Source organism: Tachysurus fulvidraco, chromosome 21, assembly GCF_022655615.1.
Source record: "Tachysurus fulvidraco isolate hzauxx_2018 chromosome 21, HZAU_PFXX_2.0, whole genome shotgun sequence".
In the NCBI taxonomy this organism is placed as follows: Eukaryota; Metazoa; Chordata; class Actinopteri; order Siluriformes; family Bagridae; genus Tachysurus; species Tachysurus fulvidraco.
In genome coordinates, this window is record NC_062538.1 from 10,262,180 (window position 1) to 10,278,538 (window position 16,359).

General features: G+C 38.7%; 1 protein-coding gene across 1 annotated transcript in view; it reads left to right on the forward strand.

The window, feature by feature from the left end:
* Positions 1 to 16,359, forward strand: part of si:dkey-112m2.1 (transmembrane protein 132D) — a 142,241-nt gene that overhangs the window by 106,819 nt on the left and 19,063 nt on the right. Inside the window, exon 5 of the mRNA XM_027139867.2 lies at positions 15,365 to 15,508. Within this exon, the coding sequence (XP_026995668.2) occupies positions 15,365 to 15,508 (144 nt within the window). The remainder of the gene's footprint in view (positions 1 to 15,364; positions 15,509 to 16,359) is intronic.

A 16,359-nucleotide genomic window follows, 5' to 3' on the forward strand; every position in this document is an offset into this window, starting at 1 on the left:
ATAAAAATGGAGCATTCTTTGTATTGTTTTTTTCTGCAATTGGTTGTGACGTCATCATATTGAGCAACCTTTACCTAAAAAGTACTGTATCTGAAAATGTGGATACTGGGGAGAGTGAAATGTCACTCATTCATTAATAAACTAATTTATTATGGTCATTCTTATACATAACTCATTTATCCAAATGGAAATCAATAAATATTCTGTGTATTTACAATAAATATTTTACATGGAATGTGAAATAAGTCTAATTTTAATCGAAATATATTTATAATAAAAGACAAAAAGTCTGTTGGTAGCACTTTTTACCATTCAACACTGATGACAGCTGACAAAAAAAGGAAAAATGGACAATAGATAAATACAATTAATATATAATTACAATTAATAATAATAATAATTGATTAATCAACAATGAACAAACATTAAGTTACAAAAAAATCTAATTTTTTGTAGTTTAATTTAATATACATTATAGAAATGTTGTATTTTTATTGATATACATTTTTATTGATATATTATTATTTTATTGATATTTTTTTAGTTTTAGTGAAGATTTATAATATGAGGTTTTTACGTGTCTGGCTCTTCTAAAGGAAAAAAGACATTTTCATTGTTGTTTTTTTTTTCTCAGACATTTCCTTTTTCTGAGGAACTTCATATTAGTTTTAGTGCCTCTATGTTAGTGAATGAGAGACTAAAAGATGTGAATCAGCTGAAACCACAGCCGCACTCTTCAGAGTACATTTTGATTATCTCTAATTTGGCTAATTGAGCAGAAAGTCCTCTTCATGATTGAGAAGGTAAATTGACCTGAAGCCAAGAGTAATTTTATTAAAATGGACAGACTTTCGAATGCTAAATGTAATGAGATAATGATTACCTCATTCATGGCTTCTCTTTATAAGATATATACATGACACAATGCTTGCGTTTGTATAGAAGTACAGACCGGATGTTGAGTCTCTTAGTTTTATTCTATTCTGTTGATCTAGACAGATAGACAATCAGGAAAGTTCAGTGGAGCAGCTCCCAGACTAGTCTGAAGTACTGAAATATGGTTAAAAGTACGGAAAGAGTTAGTTGTAAAGATGTAAACTGTTATCAAAAATCTCGCTAAGACAATAGTTAATGTCTATATAAAGTCATGTTTACTCCATGACTAGGTTAGTATAGTTGTGTGTAAATGTGGCTGAATGAAGGCGAGTTGTAGTTGAAGTTAAGAAATCGGTGTTTACATTAATATTTCCTTCAAATCTGTCAATGAAATTAATTTGAATCCATTTAGAAAAGGTCTGCAGTAGTGGAAACATGTTTTACCTCATGTGCATCTACAACGTGGGTCCAGAACAGAAGTCTTTTCAAAAGTCATTACAAATGATATTACTCTGAACTCTGGAGGGCTGCAACAAAAAAACACTCGTCCTGACAGCTGGAGGTCTTGAGTTCACATCCTCAGTAAATCAAAATTGGTCATGCTCTCAGGAGCTGTGGTAGCTTAGTGGTTAAGTTGTTGGATTTCCGATTGAAAGGTAATGTGTTTGAATCCCAGGTCCATCAAGCTTCCACTGCTGGGTCCCTGATGAAGGCTCTCAGTTACATAAATTAAAATAAAAAATGTAAGTCACGTTGGATAAAGGGTGTCTGCTAAATGCCATAAATGTAATATAAATGGACAGAGCAGTGACATACTCTCTCTCCTATCAATCACAGTGACACTAGCCAATCAAGGCCTTCTGTGAGCTTGTGCTTCCTCTGAGGATGGATGTTGTGTGCTGGAGCAGAACTGCCTCATGAGTCTCTGAGAATATGAGGGATAGGTCTGGGGAGGCTGTGGGGCAAAGGGAAATATATTATTGACAGTATGAAATATTTACGATATTGCAATCTGAAATATTTACATGAATTTCAGAGTTTCTTAGTATTCGTTACGCCCCCTTTCTGCTTTAATGACAGTGTGCACTCGAGATGGCACGGACTGCACAAGTTTGTGCAAAAACCTTACGATGCATTTGAAATCAAATTGAACAGTGTCGTGTGATCACACGCTTCACTAGAAGAAATTAGGCTTGAGGAAAATCTGACCTTTTGTACAAAGGAGTTAATATGGTTAACATCACACATTTACTTACCCAAGATACCCAAGATATTGAACATTTACTTGAAGGGTTTTCAATATATAAAAAAAAGAATCTCAGATTTTTAATGTGGGCTTAAACTTTTGGACCTAATAAAATGCTAATATATGAAAATATACAGTACTTGTTCCGATGCTAATACAAATAACACAAATCAAGCTAATGATACTGTATAACTGTTTCATTGACCGAAATATAACTGTTGCTTGTGGACACGGGAAACTTAGAGCAAGTCCTTCATCTGAGGGAAAAATACACTATGCGCCTGTCCTCTGCGTCTCTGCTTGATTTATTCATGAGTCCACTGATAGGCTCAAATCACCCACCATGTCTCTCCATGACGAACAGCATCTGTTCCAGAGAGCCAGACGAGCTGGGGGACAAGTGCAGATGGAGACGAGCATGATCACCCCAGTCTCAATATACAAAAAAAAGGAGATTCGCTAATCGGATTTATACCACAGCATTGCTGGATTGAGGATTCTGTTTGATCAGAAGGTGTTGGATTCATTTTCTGTAACAGCAGCTCTGACAGTAGTGCAGCCGCAAGTCACAGCTTTTAATACGTACCTGTTTCTATAGTAACACACAGCAACACAGCAGCTTCGCATGCAGAGTTGCACGTTGATATCTTTTGTATGGTAAATTACCTGTATATATTTTTTACATTTATGGATTCTCCAGTTTCACTTTCTTTTGTATACCAGTGGTAAAGATGTGACTTTAGATTTTCTAAAATGGGAACTTTTTTTAGCACAGCAGTTTCAGGCTGCTGAGGGTATGACTTTATAGCTGCTATAACACAAAGTATAAATTTTTCAACGTTTCAGAACATTAAACTTTAAAATGATAAAATGTGTAATGCTGTGCTTTCAATAAAGAAAAAAAGTTGGTGATGTGCCGCAAAAAGAAAATAATCAGCTTAACAAAACCTCGGCTTTATCACACAAGAATGTCGTTAATTATTTGACTATATCCGCAGACCTACTTGTCTGGGTCCGATGTTCTTATGCTGCTGGCAGTCTGCTGATTAAGATGCAGCACTTCCTCTGTCTCTCACTCTCCACTAATGCGTCTCAAACTGAAATCATTCTGCAAGTGAAAATTGACCAACACGATGAAAGGATCATAGAAAAACAGCCAACTCAGAATTTCATTATACAGTAAAATAAATCTTGGACAGTGATCAGATCAACATGGTAGTTAGATAGATTAAGATTGATCTGGACATTGTTTAGGATGAACTGTTAGCTGTAACGAAATGGAGGCTGAGACAGATGCAAAGGGTGTGTGTTTGTGTGTGTGTGTGTGTGTGTGTGTGTGTGTGTGTGTGTGTGTGTGTGTGTGTGTGTGTGTGTGTGTGTGTGTGTGTGTGTGTGTGTGTGTGTGTGTGTGTCTGTGTGTGAGAGAAAGATATAGATAGAGAATGATTGTGTGCATGTGTGTGTGTGTGTGTGTGTTTAGAAGCTGTACGTTTGATTGAGTTTGTGTGTGTGTTTGTTTGTATGTGTGTGTGTGTGTGTGTGTGTGTGTGTGTGTGTGTGTGTGTGTGTGTGTGTGTGTGTGTGTGTGTGTGTGTGAAGGGAATTGGAGTTGGTTAACCCAACATAATCTACATTAGGGTTGCTCACACAAAAGACCTGTCTCAGATAATGACTAAATTTAGAGACAATGATCATGTTTAATTTTGTTTTTATTTTCATTGACATTTATTTATTTATTTCAGTCAGAAAATCAATGTCTTGTTAAAGGTTTTTGTGATTCAGCCTCATGAAGCAGCCATGCTCTAAACCAGTTATTGACTTCTGATCATTTCTGCTGGTTTATTCACTGAACTGGTGTAAGAGGGAATAAATAACGATGCAGAGCGGCAGCCAAATTCTCTAGCGCTTTGTCATTTGTCTGCATGAGCAGAGGCTTGGGCTTGTTTTAATTGTTTTAGCTGACTTATGAATGATATGAATGACCTGTATAAAGCGTTTTTTAAGTATTGTGCTTTTTTGTTTCAAACAAAACACCTGCATGTAGTACAAGCTTTCACAATTTCAAAAATTCTTCTTGAACACACATTGAGACAGAATTTTCAATATTGTCTAGAGCACATCTCTAAACAAGAGCACTAGCAAAGACCGAAGAAGGAAATAGCATTTTATCCCTTTGCGGTCTACTATAATAGGAAGCAACATAAAACGAAAAAACAGTTGAGTCTTGTGAAGAAAATTTGCTGATGACTTGTGGGATTAGCTGACCAAGCGCTCGTCTGCTACGCTCATAGCTCACTTTAAGTTCATTTCTACTATTATACATTTAGTCCATGACATAAGAAATGTATCTGATTAAGATGCATCTCCTATGTGCAAAAATCAACTATTGTATAACTGAACTATTATATTATATATTATATTGTATTTGTGGACAGGGCTCGATGGCGTTACCTCTAGTATATAGTTCTGTTTACCTCAAAATCAGCAAGAAGAAAATGACAAACAAATGAATTCTGAAGACTCTTTTTATTGATTAAAAAAATGACATCAATGCTTTTGCAGTCAATGCTAAATTCCCCACTTAAATGAATTATAAAATGTGCTTGCAGATAGGTTTCTAGAGTAGTTGTATTCCTGAAAAATCCTTGAATGTCATGGTGTAATTAAAAAAAAGTATATATATATATATATTGTCATGATCAGCACACCTGCCTCACCTCCGCACCCACAACGGAGAGAATCGTCTCCGGAGTATTAAGCGCTCCCGGACTACACTTCCCACTACACCCCGCTCAGCCTAATCAGTGCACCAGCTGTTCTCTATCAGCTGGCGCACTTAAATAAGCAAACGAACTTGACCCCATTGCGAAGTCTTGATTTGCTACGGCTATCATTCTGAGCGTTGTCTGATTGTTCCTGTTTCTGGTTTTTGATCTGTTTCTGTATTTTGCCTCACGACTGATTTCTGCCTGCCCTGACCTTTTGCCTGTTGTTCTGACTACGTTTTTGCCTTACCTACACTGTCGTGTTTACCGGTACTGAACTCTGCCTGTTGTTTCCGAGATTATATATTAAAGCTGCAAATGGATCCTCAGTCTTACGACTCATCATTACATCTATATATATATATATATATATATATATATATATATATATATATATATATATATATATAGAGAGAGAGAGAGAGAGAGAGAGAGAGAGAGTGAGAGAGAGAGAGAGAGAGAGAGAGAGAGCGGAGAGCGGAGAGCGGAGAGAGAGAAATTTTTCACCCTGGAAGAAAAAGGCACGTGCTAGTGCAGATTCTGTGAGATTAAGATGCAGACACGAGAAGGTTATTGTATGCGGCGGGCCTCGCATCCTCCACTCTGCCACAGAGCTCCAGTGATCGATTGGCTTTTCCACATGCTCCCTCATTACCTCCAGCATCTCACATCCTCCCTGTCTCACTCCTTATCCCCCTGTGCCTGTCTCTATTTCTTCCCCTGGGTGTTGGTGCTTCAGCGTATCACTCTAACACTCATCTAAAAAAGCGTGTGTATTCATTATCCCTCACCGGGAGGCGCCACTCCAGCGATGTGGCATTTCATCAGGGGTGTTCACGAGAACCTCTCACACAAGCATGCAGAATATAGAAAAGTTTCAGACATGCACCCTGACTTTAGCAAATAAAAATTAGATTGCACCTGCACAAACTGCAATGGACTGGCTGTATTTCTGTCTCAAGTTCAGTGAGATAAACAAGGAAAGTCTCCAGATCCATCAGAACCAAAAGGATGAACTTTGTACCTAAGATGAATGAATGAATGAATGAATGAACCAATGACATTACTAGACCCACGAACACTGGCGGAGTAACAAAATACGAACATCATACAAGGGTTAATGCCAGATGATGCTTTTACACTGAGGTATGAAGAACCTTTTGAGAAATAGTTTGTGGAATTCTTCTCAGTATGAACAACATCACAGATCCTGGTTGTTCCTATTTATGTAGTGTCTTGAACCTGCATTGTTGCACAGCAAGTCTTTATTTCTTTTCTCGTGTAGAAGTGTATATAAATACACCAGCATTTTGTGTCTACATTTCAGATATGCATGAAAACATATGGATGTAACATTGTTTAAATCTGGAGGTGGCAGTTGTGTCACAACAGTAATTATAAACCCTGGGAGAAAAATTCTAGCCAGATATATAATATAGCTAAAGTAACCTGGCAATGAGAGAAGCAATAAAAGCCAATAAAAATCTAAAATTATACACGTTCAGTAAGATGGCATTCAAAGAGCCTCATAAAAGTATTAATAGAATTATCCTTCCGACACATATGTTTTTGAATGTTTATTTAAAGATATTATATCCATTTCCTCAGCTTTAAAAATGCAGATTGCTTTAAATATCTTTAAAAATCTAATCCACTAAAATGAAGAAACGTGTGTGGTTATTTTTTCATATTTTTAAACTTCCTACAGTGTATGATACTAGCTGGAAAGAAGTTTATGGGAAAACTCAAATATTCGAGTGGATGTGTGAATCCACTATTCTACATGTTCTAGGATGTATACGTACGTATGTCTTCTGTATGATCAGAGCCCTGTAATTACAGGCTTTTATATTTCTTTTCCCCAATATTGTGCACTCTATATTCTCAAGGTCGTATGTTTTCTAGACATCATGTTAATAGGGCTCTATAGGTTTAAAGTCTATATTCCTAATGCCATATAATTCAAACTATGCAGAATTTGTACTATCTTCAATACCAAACCATCTTATTTTTCCCAGGCTTTATATTCCCATGTTTTATTTTTCCAGGTCCTACACTACCAGGACACTGTAAACCTACAGTAATTATTTAAAGTAACCTGCATTTTCATGCTTCCAGATCCCCATGTACACCAAGCATCATATTCCAATGGCATTATGTTTCCCGAGTCCTTTATACCAATTGCCAATCATCCTCAGTACCCAGTGTCATATATTTCCAAGACACTATATTTCTAAGGTCCTATCTCCTCAAAGCCTAAGCCTTTATACTCTAAGCCTAAATACGTTTAGAGCCATATGTTACCTATATTATCAGAGCCGTGTTTGAAGGAGCCTACTGTATATTCCCAGATCCTTATTTTACCGTGGACATAAACTCCTGTAGTCATTCCCCAAGTAACAGAGCCCTATTCTCCTTGCACCCAATATTCCATACATCATTTTTCAGAGACGTTTTCACAAAGCACTATATTTACAGCAGCCTAGCATTATCCACAACCTTACATTTCCACAGCAGTACGTTCAAAGATTTTCCAGTGGTGTTTTTCCAGAACTGATGGTCACAAAGGACTGTGTTTGAAGGACCCTGTGTTTCCTAGATCCTAACATCCCATGACCCTGTTTTTCAATCAGCATATATTCCAGAGGTTTTTGTTTTCCATAGCTTTTATTGTGAGAGTCTTAGTTCCACAAAGGTTTGTGTGATCTCAGTCTTGAATTTACTAGATTTGTAAAGGACATTAAGACTTATGATTTGAGGTCATTGTGAAGGTTTAATCAAGTCATAGAGAGGAAATGTCTCCGATCACCTCTTGATGCTGGAGTTGTTACACAGCACCGCTATCATCACTGTGGCCACTAAGAAGAATTTAGTTGAGCCGGTGCTTGTGATGGCCTCAACCAGAGTTAAATGTCTCCTTCGATTCCTCCATGCTATTAGAGAAATAAGTGATCAATTTCCTCCCTGCTTGCACTTTGCTATCGGTTTCTCAGAGAGGCAAATGGCAGCAGATGTTGCTGTGCGAGACCCAGCAAGAAAGAGATCAATGGCTAGGTAATAGTGCAACTGAGACTGCCCGTGGCATGGACCGACATGATCCCCGCAGGGGGCCGGTGCATTTTGCTTGAACGGTAGACCTGGTGTGAGCCTGAATTTGCTCTTGTTGAAACGATCACCTGTCTTCAGTTGAGCCTGAAGGTGGAACGGTCTTTTATTGATTCTTTGCTCTTGGGCTAAGCTAAGCTCGTATGGAGCTATTTGAGGATGCTACAAAGCCCCTGGCGAAACAGTGCCAAACCTCAACACTAAAGAAAACAGCTATGAGAAACGATAATCAGTTAGCTGCAGGGGTGCCTACCACCAAGATACATCCAGAACCAGAAAGCATGAATAGCGCAGAAAATCCAGGCCCAGCATCTTCCATACCTTTACAAAGATACCAAAGCAGATAACGATGGATGGATGGATGGATGGATGGATGGACAGATGGATGAATGGTGCTTTTGCTGGATTCCACCGACACAGAAAATCTCACTTAATTCCAGCCTTGAGATCAGACAGACCAGATGGTCAGTGCCACTGGTGCTGTACACAGCATGCTAATTCACCCTAATAGCATAAGCACACACATGCAGTGTGTCTCAGGTTTGATAAAAAAGGGAATACAATGCTAACTATGTCGGCCTTAGTTACTTATCAGCTTTCCCCCTGACACAGTTGATTATGCAACATCAATCCACAGTTACAGTAGATAATCCAAGACCATACTCCTTCGGTGGTAATGATGACCACACTTCCCTCTCTCTTTGGGCTGTGATCTTGTATGAGCACATGGAGGAAGGAGGATTTATTTTTCTCAGGGATGCACATTAACAGCTGAAATACTGTAATTAACTTAATGCTTTTGCTTAGAATCAGTCACAATGCTTTGGGCCCTTTATACCACAGTGCTATTGAATGCTGGATTCTGATTGGATTAATTTTCGATTACAGCAGCTCTGACCGTAGTGCAGCTACAAATCATAGATTTATATTAATGTGTGTTTCCTTTTATGCAATGCTTTGTATGGTATCAGCTTATTCAGAAGTAATTTAATGATGGACAATCCGCATAAACAGATTATAAACAACAATTGTGTGTAACTGCTGAGATGGTTTGCTGTCATTTTTTTTTGTAAAATGAAGTTTATTTACAATTTATGGAAGGAGTCTTTAATGTCTTGGTGAAGTAAAATGTTTTCTGGCATTCGCATTTGATGAAAGTGAAAGTGAAAATGACGTGACATACGGCTGAGGATGGTGACCCTCTGCATTTAACCCATCCAAAGTGCACTCACACACCGTGAACAGTGGGCAGTGGGCATCCATTTATGCTGTGGCGCCCGGGGAGCAGTTGGGGGGGGGTTCGGTGCCTTGCTCAAGGGCACCTCAGTCGTGGCCAGCCTGAGACTCACAACCTTCGGGTTACAAGTCAAACTCTCTAAACATTAGGCCACGACTGCCCAACCAGATCAACGACTGCCCAACCAGATCCACGACTGCCCACGACTGGGTTTTCGCATATCCCAGGCTATTATGAGCCTGGGGCAGGTGAGGTTAAGGGCCTTGCTCAAGGACCCAACATAGATGTCTCAGCAGCTTGTGGCCTTGAACCCCGACCTTCTGATTAGGACCCCAGCACCTTGACCACTGGACCATCATGTCCTTATGGTTTCTCTATGATACGACAAGCTGTTTTTTTTAAATTAATTATACTTTTATATATTTCTATTAAAAAAAAATGACAGAAAAAAGAGCTTGTTAGTAGAAGGACTATATACAGTACAGGCGGTTTAATGTAATTGATAACAGGAACAAATTTGTTTTGCGGATATTCCACAACAATAAAAGTAATTATACATTGATAAAAATGTATAATTACAATTGCCATGGTAACAGATCACACCCTGTCACTCAATGTGTTATTATAACAGCAGCACACAGTGTGTTTATGACTTACACAGCACTGCGTCTCCATTCTTTAATGATCAGAGAACCAGAAATCTCAGTCTGTTGAAAGCAGAGATTTCAGCTATAAACCCAAGTTTGAGTATAAACAGTTTTGTGGTTTCATTAAGCATGTCTCAATTCATGGATCCTGTTTGTTTAATCAACTTTGATCAACAGTTTTTCCATATGGGATATGTAAAAGCAGTTTTTAAACAGCAGATGCTAACAAAGACATTAGGAAACTCATGATGGCTCAATAAAGACTATTGGGAACTAATTAAAGTTACTAGCTGGTCACAAAGTTAAATGTCAATTAAGTTTCATTTTTTGACAAAGCCAATAATCATGTTCACCATTAAATAGCATTATTAGGGCATGAGCAGACTTGAATATCTAAGATTCCTTGCAGCTGTTCAATGGTCACAGTTCACTTCCTTATAACCTCCTTCTCAACCTCCGCAAATCTTTTTTTAATTTGTCTTTTAATCTTCAAGCTTGACTGAAAATCACTTTATTCATTTCTTTAACAAAGCAAATGGCCACTGTGACAGACATCTGAAAGCACAGGGTGTTATGAAAAGTGGTGTGGAATTATTTGAATTAATCAGAAGGGAAGAGAATAAGGGTTGGAGTACTGATGCAGAAAGAAAATTGGTTAAATAGCAGCATTTCTTGATGGCAACGTCCCAGTGTCCCCATAAATTTGTGTTTTGACAGCAAATCAGGCACAAAGAGATAACTCCTTGTCAAAATGGCTTGCTATTACGACAGAACACGGAGCTCTGAATGCTGCTATTTCCATAAATTGGGATTCAAAGGAAATTATATATTCAAAATCCTTTTGGAAATTAAGACACATTATAAACCGTAGATACGTTACAATGAAGAACTTAACATCTGTCACTAAAAGAAAGCAGCAGACCATCATTCGCTCCTCGTTATGGTGCAATGAAGTGAAAGTGACTGAAATTAAAAACCAGGAAGAAGGGTCATTAGGAATAAATGGAACATATTAACCAGCTTGAAATTGCTGCTTTTTTAGGATTACATAATGTTATCTATTTTGACATCGAAGAACACGGTTGGTAAATTATCAGTCTAAATACACTGGAAAGTGTATAAAGTAATAAATCACTGTGTAGGGTGCTGGACTAATAAAGTACTGAGTAACCATCATACAAAGGTTAATTATCTTCCCAAACCTGTGTGTTTTAATTCATTTTACACCTTGGGTATGAAAAAATGTTTATTAATATCTATCTATCTGTATATCTATCTGTATATCTGTATACACATACATCTCGGGGGGGAACGGTGGCTTAATGGTTAGCACGTTCACCTCACACCTCCAGGGTTGGGGGTTCGATTCCCACCTCCGCCTTGTGTGTGCAGAGTTTGCATGTTCTCCCCGTGCCTCGGGGGTTTCCTCCGGGTACTCCGGGTTCCTCCCCCCGGCATCTCTGGAAAATTGTCCGTAGTGTGTGATTGCATGAGTGAATGAGAGTGTGTGTGTGCCCTGCGATGGGTTGGCACTCCGTCCAGGTTGTATCCCGATGCCCGATGACGCCTGAGAGCACAAGCTCTCCGTGACCCGAGGTAGTTCAGATAAGCGATAGTAAGTGAGTGAGATATACATCTCATACCTTTTATGCATTTATAGTTATGCCACAGCATTAAAACCACTGATAGTTATAGTGAATAACACATAACCTTAAAGGTGTTTACCCTTAGGTAATCCTTAATGTGAGCAGCTTCTTTCAGCAGAATAACGCTCCCTGCTACACTACAAACATTGTTCAGAAAAGGTTTAAAGAACATAATGTTGCCTTGACCCTCAAATTCCACAAATTTCGATCTGTTTGTGCATCCGTTGAAAATGCTGGACAAAATAAGTCTGTTCAAAGGAAGTCTCACCTCTTACAGGACTTAAAGGAGATGTTTCTAACGTTTTGGTGCCAGATTCCACAGCACACATTTTAGAAGTTCATGCTTCGATGAGCAGTTTTGTTGGCAGAATAGAGACCTACAGTATAGAATATGTAGTTTTAACATTATGGCTGATCAGTGTATATGTAATGTTGTGGAATATTTGCCAAAAAGCTTTAGTTCTGTCCGGTAGTTACCCCTTAGCACACACTTTGAATCCTGGTGCACAGCATGGATTTAAGCACAAACATGCTTCCATGATTCGTCCATAGAATACACTTTGTTTTTATTTTAGTCATGTCTCGGTCCCTGTCTTCTGTCACTTTTTTTTCCTATTTAAATTTTTTTTGGCAATTGTGCACCATTATTCTTTTCATTTGCCTTAATTTACATTCTGATTAGTTTCTCTATTAAAAACCCACCTGTTTCTTTGTCTCATTGTGAAGCCATTTAAACATTTTCATGTCCATGTCCAAGTCCAAACCTGACAGTCGTTTGCAAAAGTTTAGGTACCCCTGACATCTTCCATGATTTTCATTTATAAGTATTTGGGTGTTTGGATTTCATTTTGATCTATCAAATAACTGAAGGGCACAGTAATAGTTCAGTAGCGAAATGAGGTTTATTGGATTAACAGAAAATGTGAAATACAGTATGCATCAAAACAAAATTAGACAGGTGCATAAATTTGGGCACCCTTACCATTTTGTTGATTTGAATACCTGTAACTACTAGAACACACAATTGGTTTGGTGAGCTCATTAAGCCTTGAACTTCAGAGAAAAGGTTTTTAAGGACAATTGCCAGTTGTTGTTCTCTTTGACTCTCCTCTGAAGAGTGACAACATGGAGGCCTTGAAACAACTCTCAAATGATCTGAAAACAAAGCTTGTTCAACATTATGGTTTAGGGGAAGGCTACAAACAGTTATCACAGAGATATAAGCTGTCAGTGACCACTGTGAGGAACGTAGAGAGGAAATGGAAGACCACAGGCACCACAGTTCTTGTTAAGGCCAGAAGTGGCAGGCCACATAAAATATTGGAGAGGCAAAGGCGAAGGATTTTGAGAACAGACCACAGACCACCTACAAAGACCTACAACATCAACTTGCTGCAGATGGTGTCACTGTGCATCGTTCAACAATTCAGCACACTTTGCACAAGGTGAAGCTGTACGGGAGAGTGATGCGAAGGAAGCCTTTTCTGCACACACGCCACAAACGGAGTCGCTTGAGGTATGCACACGCACATTTGGACAAGCCAACTTCATTTTGGAATAAGCTGCTGTGAAGTGATGAAACAAAGATTGAGTTATTTGGTCGTAACAATGGGTGTTATGCATGGTGGCAAAAGAACCCTGCATTCTAAGAAAAGCGCTTGCTACCCATGGTTCCATCATGCTGTGGGGCTGTGTGGCCAGTGCCGGTACTGGGAATCTGGTTAAAGTTGAGGGTCGCATGGATTCCACTCAATATCAGCAGATTCTTGAGAAACGTGTTGAGGAATCAGTCACAAAGATGAAGTTCTGCCGGGGCTGGATATTTCAACAAGACAACGACCCAAAACGCTGCTCAAAATCTACTCGGGCATTTATGCAGAGGAAGTACAATGTTCTGGAATGGCCATCCCAGTCCCCAGACCTGAATATCATTGAACTGAACTGGAGCTGTTTTGTAAGGAGGAATGGTCCAAAATACATTCATCCAGAATCCAGACACTCATTACAGGCTATAGGAAGCGTCTAGAGGCTGTTATTTGTGTTAAGGAGGCTCTACTAAATATTGATGTGATTTTTATGTTGCGGTGCCCAAATTTATGCACCTGTCTAATTTAATTTTGATGCATATTGCACACTTTCTGTTAATCCAATAACCCTCATTTCACTACTGAAATATTACTGTGTCCTTCAGTTATTTGATATATCAAAATGAAATTGCTGATCCAAACACCCAAATTGTCACGAACGCGGGACAAACCAGACCCAAACGCAGGATGGCGAAATAAACAGGATTTAATAACAATGGAACACTAAACATGACACGGACTAAAGACAGGACAAGACAACAGTAGATTCCGCGCTGCACAAGGCAACGTGGCACAGTTATATAAACAGGGTAATGACAATGGGAAACAGGTGTGTGGCCAAAGTCCGGGCTGAGTCCTGACACAAATATTTATAAATGAAAATCATGGAAATTGTCAGGGGTTCCTAAACTTTTGCATACAACTGTATGTTTTTGTTCCCATGTCCCGAGTTTCAAGTTTTTCCCCTTGTATGTTTTTCTGTATTGTTTTAATTATGGATATGCCTGTGTTAGCACTGTCTGCCTGTGTGGAATTGTGTGCATGATGTTCAGACTAACACACTAAATGCTGATTTCCTGTGTCAGAAAAAAAAGATACAGCGTTACCTGTTACAACATGCAGAAACTGGAGACTTCTTCCATAAGTGCAATGGCACATCAACAATTACATAATTTTAATCTGTTTATGTGACATTCCACTAAGTCTTTGTTTACGAGCTGTTGCTGTATAAATGTATTAGAATGAGTACATTAATACAAACCTGTGATTTGTAGCTGCACGACTGTCAACATCTTCTGACCTCAAACTCCCGAGTCCAGTGTTTTATAAATAAATAATGACTCCTCCACAGCATGCAGGCAAAGCATTCATTCATATGACTACATAACAACAAACTACAACTACAAACAAACACCAGAGTCAATTAAGTTTATTTAGTATAGCCAAAACTATTACATTTTAAATTTTAGAAACATCAACATTTCCCTCAGACATTACCTGTTCTATGCAAATGTACTACTTCTACTTAAAATATTGGAATTAAATAGTTCACTAGTTACTACTAGTGTACAGCTACTTGGTTATAAAATATAATATTTAGCAAAAAATTCTGTTTCGCTAACAAACTAGGTTACTAAATAAATAACACAATATCATTAACATAGCATGAACTATTGGTTAGCGAACTTGGTTTGCGACTAATGGCTGGAAAGGTTACATTGATAAACTAAGTTAAGCTAATCGTTGCTAACATGGTGTGTCATTGAGAGCAGACTAGTTTAGCCAATGTTGGTAAGCTACTGGAAATAAAATCAATAGTTCATTCTAAGCTGAAGAAATTCAAACCCAGGGAATGAGATACGGCATCGCTTGAATCTTGGCTGAACGTCTGGGGTGTTTTTTGATATTTATGTTGAGAGTTACTGTACTAATAGCTAATGCTATTTTATCATCAAGCTAATGCTATTGCAATGTGTATATAATGCAAATGGACAACAATTTTTAAATAGTTTGAGAGGATGCCGTAATAATAAATGGCAGAACTGACATAAACCTTCAATACGGCTCTGTGTGAGGCTCTGAGATAATGTGGGTGTGGCTCTGAAACATTCCACTGGATGATGATGCTAATTGAATGATGTGCCTCATGGGTCTAATCAGATGAGCGAGCACTAGCGCTGGAGCTGGCAGAATGATGAATAGTCTTGAATAATGCAGAATGAATTATCCTGTAATTGTTCTGATGTCTGTACACAGGAGACAGAAATCCTGAACACGGCCGTGCTCACCGGCAGGACTGTCGCCATGCCTATCAAAGTGGTCACCGTGGCAACGGATGGGGCTGTGACTGATGTGACTGAGTCTGTGGAGTGTCGATCGACGGACGATGATGTTGTTAAGGTGAGACCAACAGATTTTGAAGGTAATTTTTAACAGTGACATGTGTCCTTGGATGAAGAAGGGGCGGTGCAGAAATGAGTGTAGTATAAATATTCATAAATATGCCAATTCTAAGCTAATCAGCAACCTAAACATAACACCATGCTGGAAATAGTGAGCCATCTACTGTACTTAGCTAATGATTTATCATTGCAGCTGACAGAGCTGTCTGAGAAATCTCTAGAAATCTTATGATGTAGTGTAATGTTAGCTACCTTATGGTAAGATAGCTCAGGGGTTCCCAAACTTTTCAGAACGCGACCCCCAATATTAGACTACTGACGACCCGCAGATCATCTTCCACGTTAAGCCGTGACCTGTGTTTATTCTTATTGTACGTCAGCGTGGAGAATGTCTTTTCGCATAAATATGTTGTGCCAAATTGCATGAGTACATACAAAACGGCTTTTGACAACTGTGCATACGCCAGCGTGACAGAAACCCAGAACTCATCCAACGTCTTGACTTCAAATGCCGTCCTCAGAGTTCGATCTGTTGAAATATCTATCAGAGCATCTTCCGTGTCTGACGCCAGTTGATTTGCCGTGGTTACATTGAATGGTGACCTTATATTGGTCGGGAGCATCTCCTTATGAAACGTTTCCCGTTTCTCCTTAAAACTTATGAAAGTGATCCAAAAGGGACATCATTACAACCGTTATTAACATATAAAAAATAAATAAATAAAGTTTCTGGAAATCATCTCGTGACCCCCCGACCCCCACTTTGGGAGCTGCTGAGATAGCTAACAGTACACTATTATTATTGTGTTACAAAGCCATGGGCTTGTTAGCAGGTTTGTTAGCAGGTTT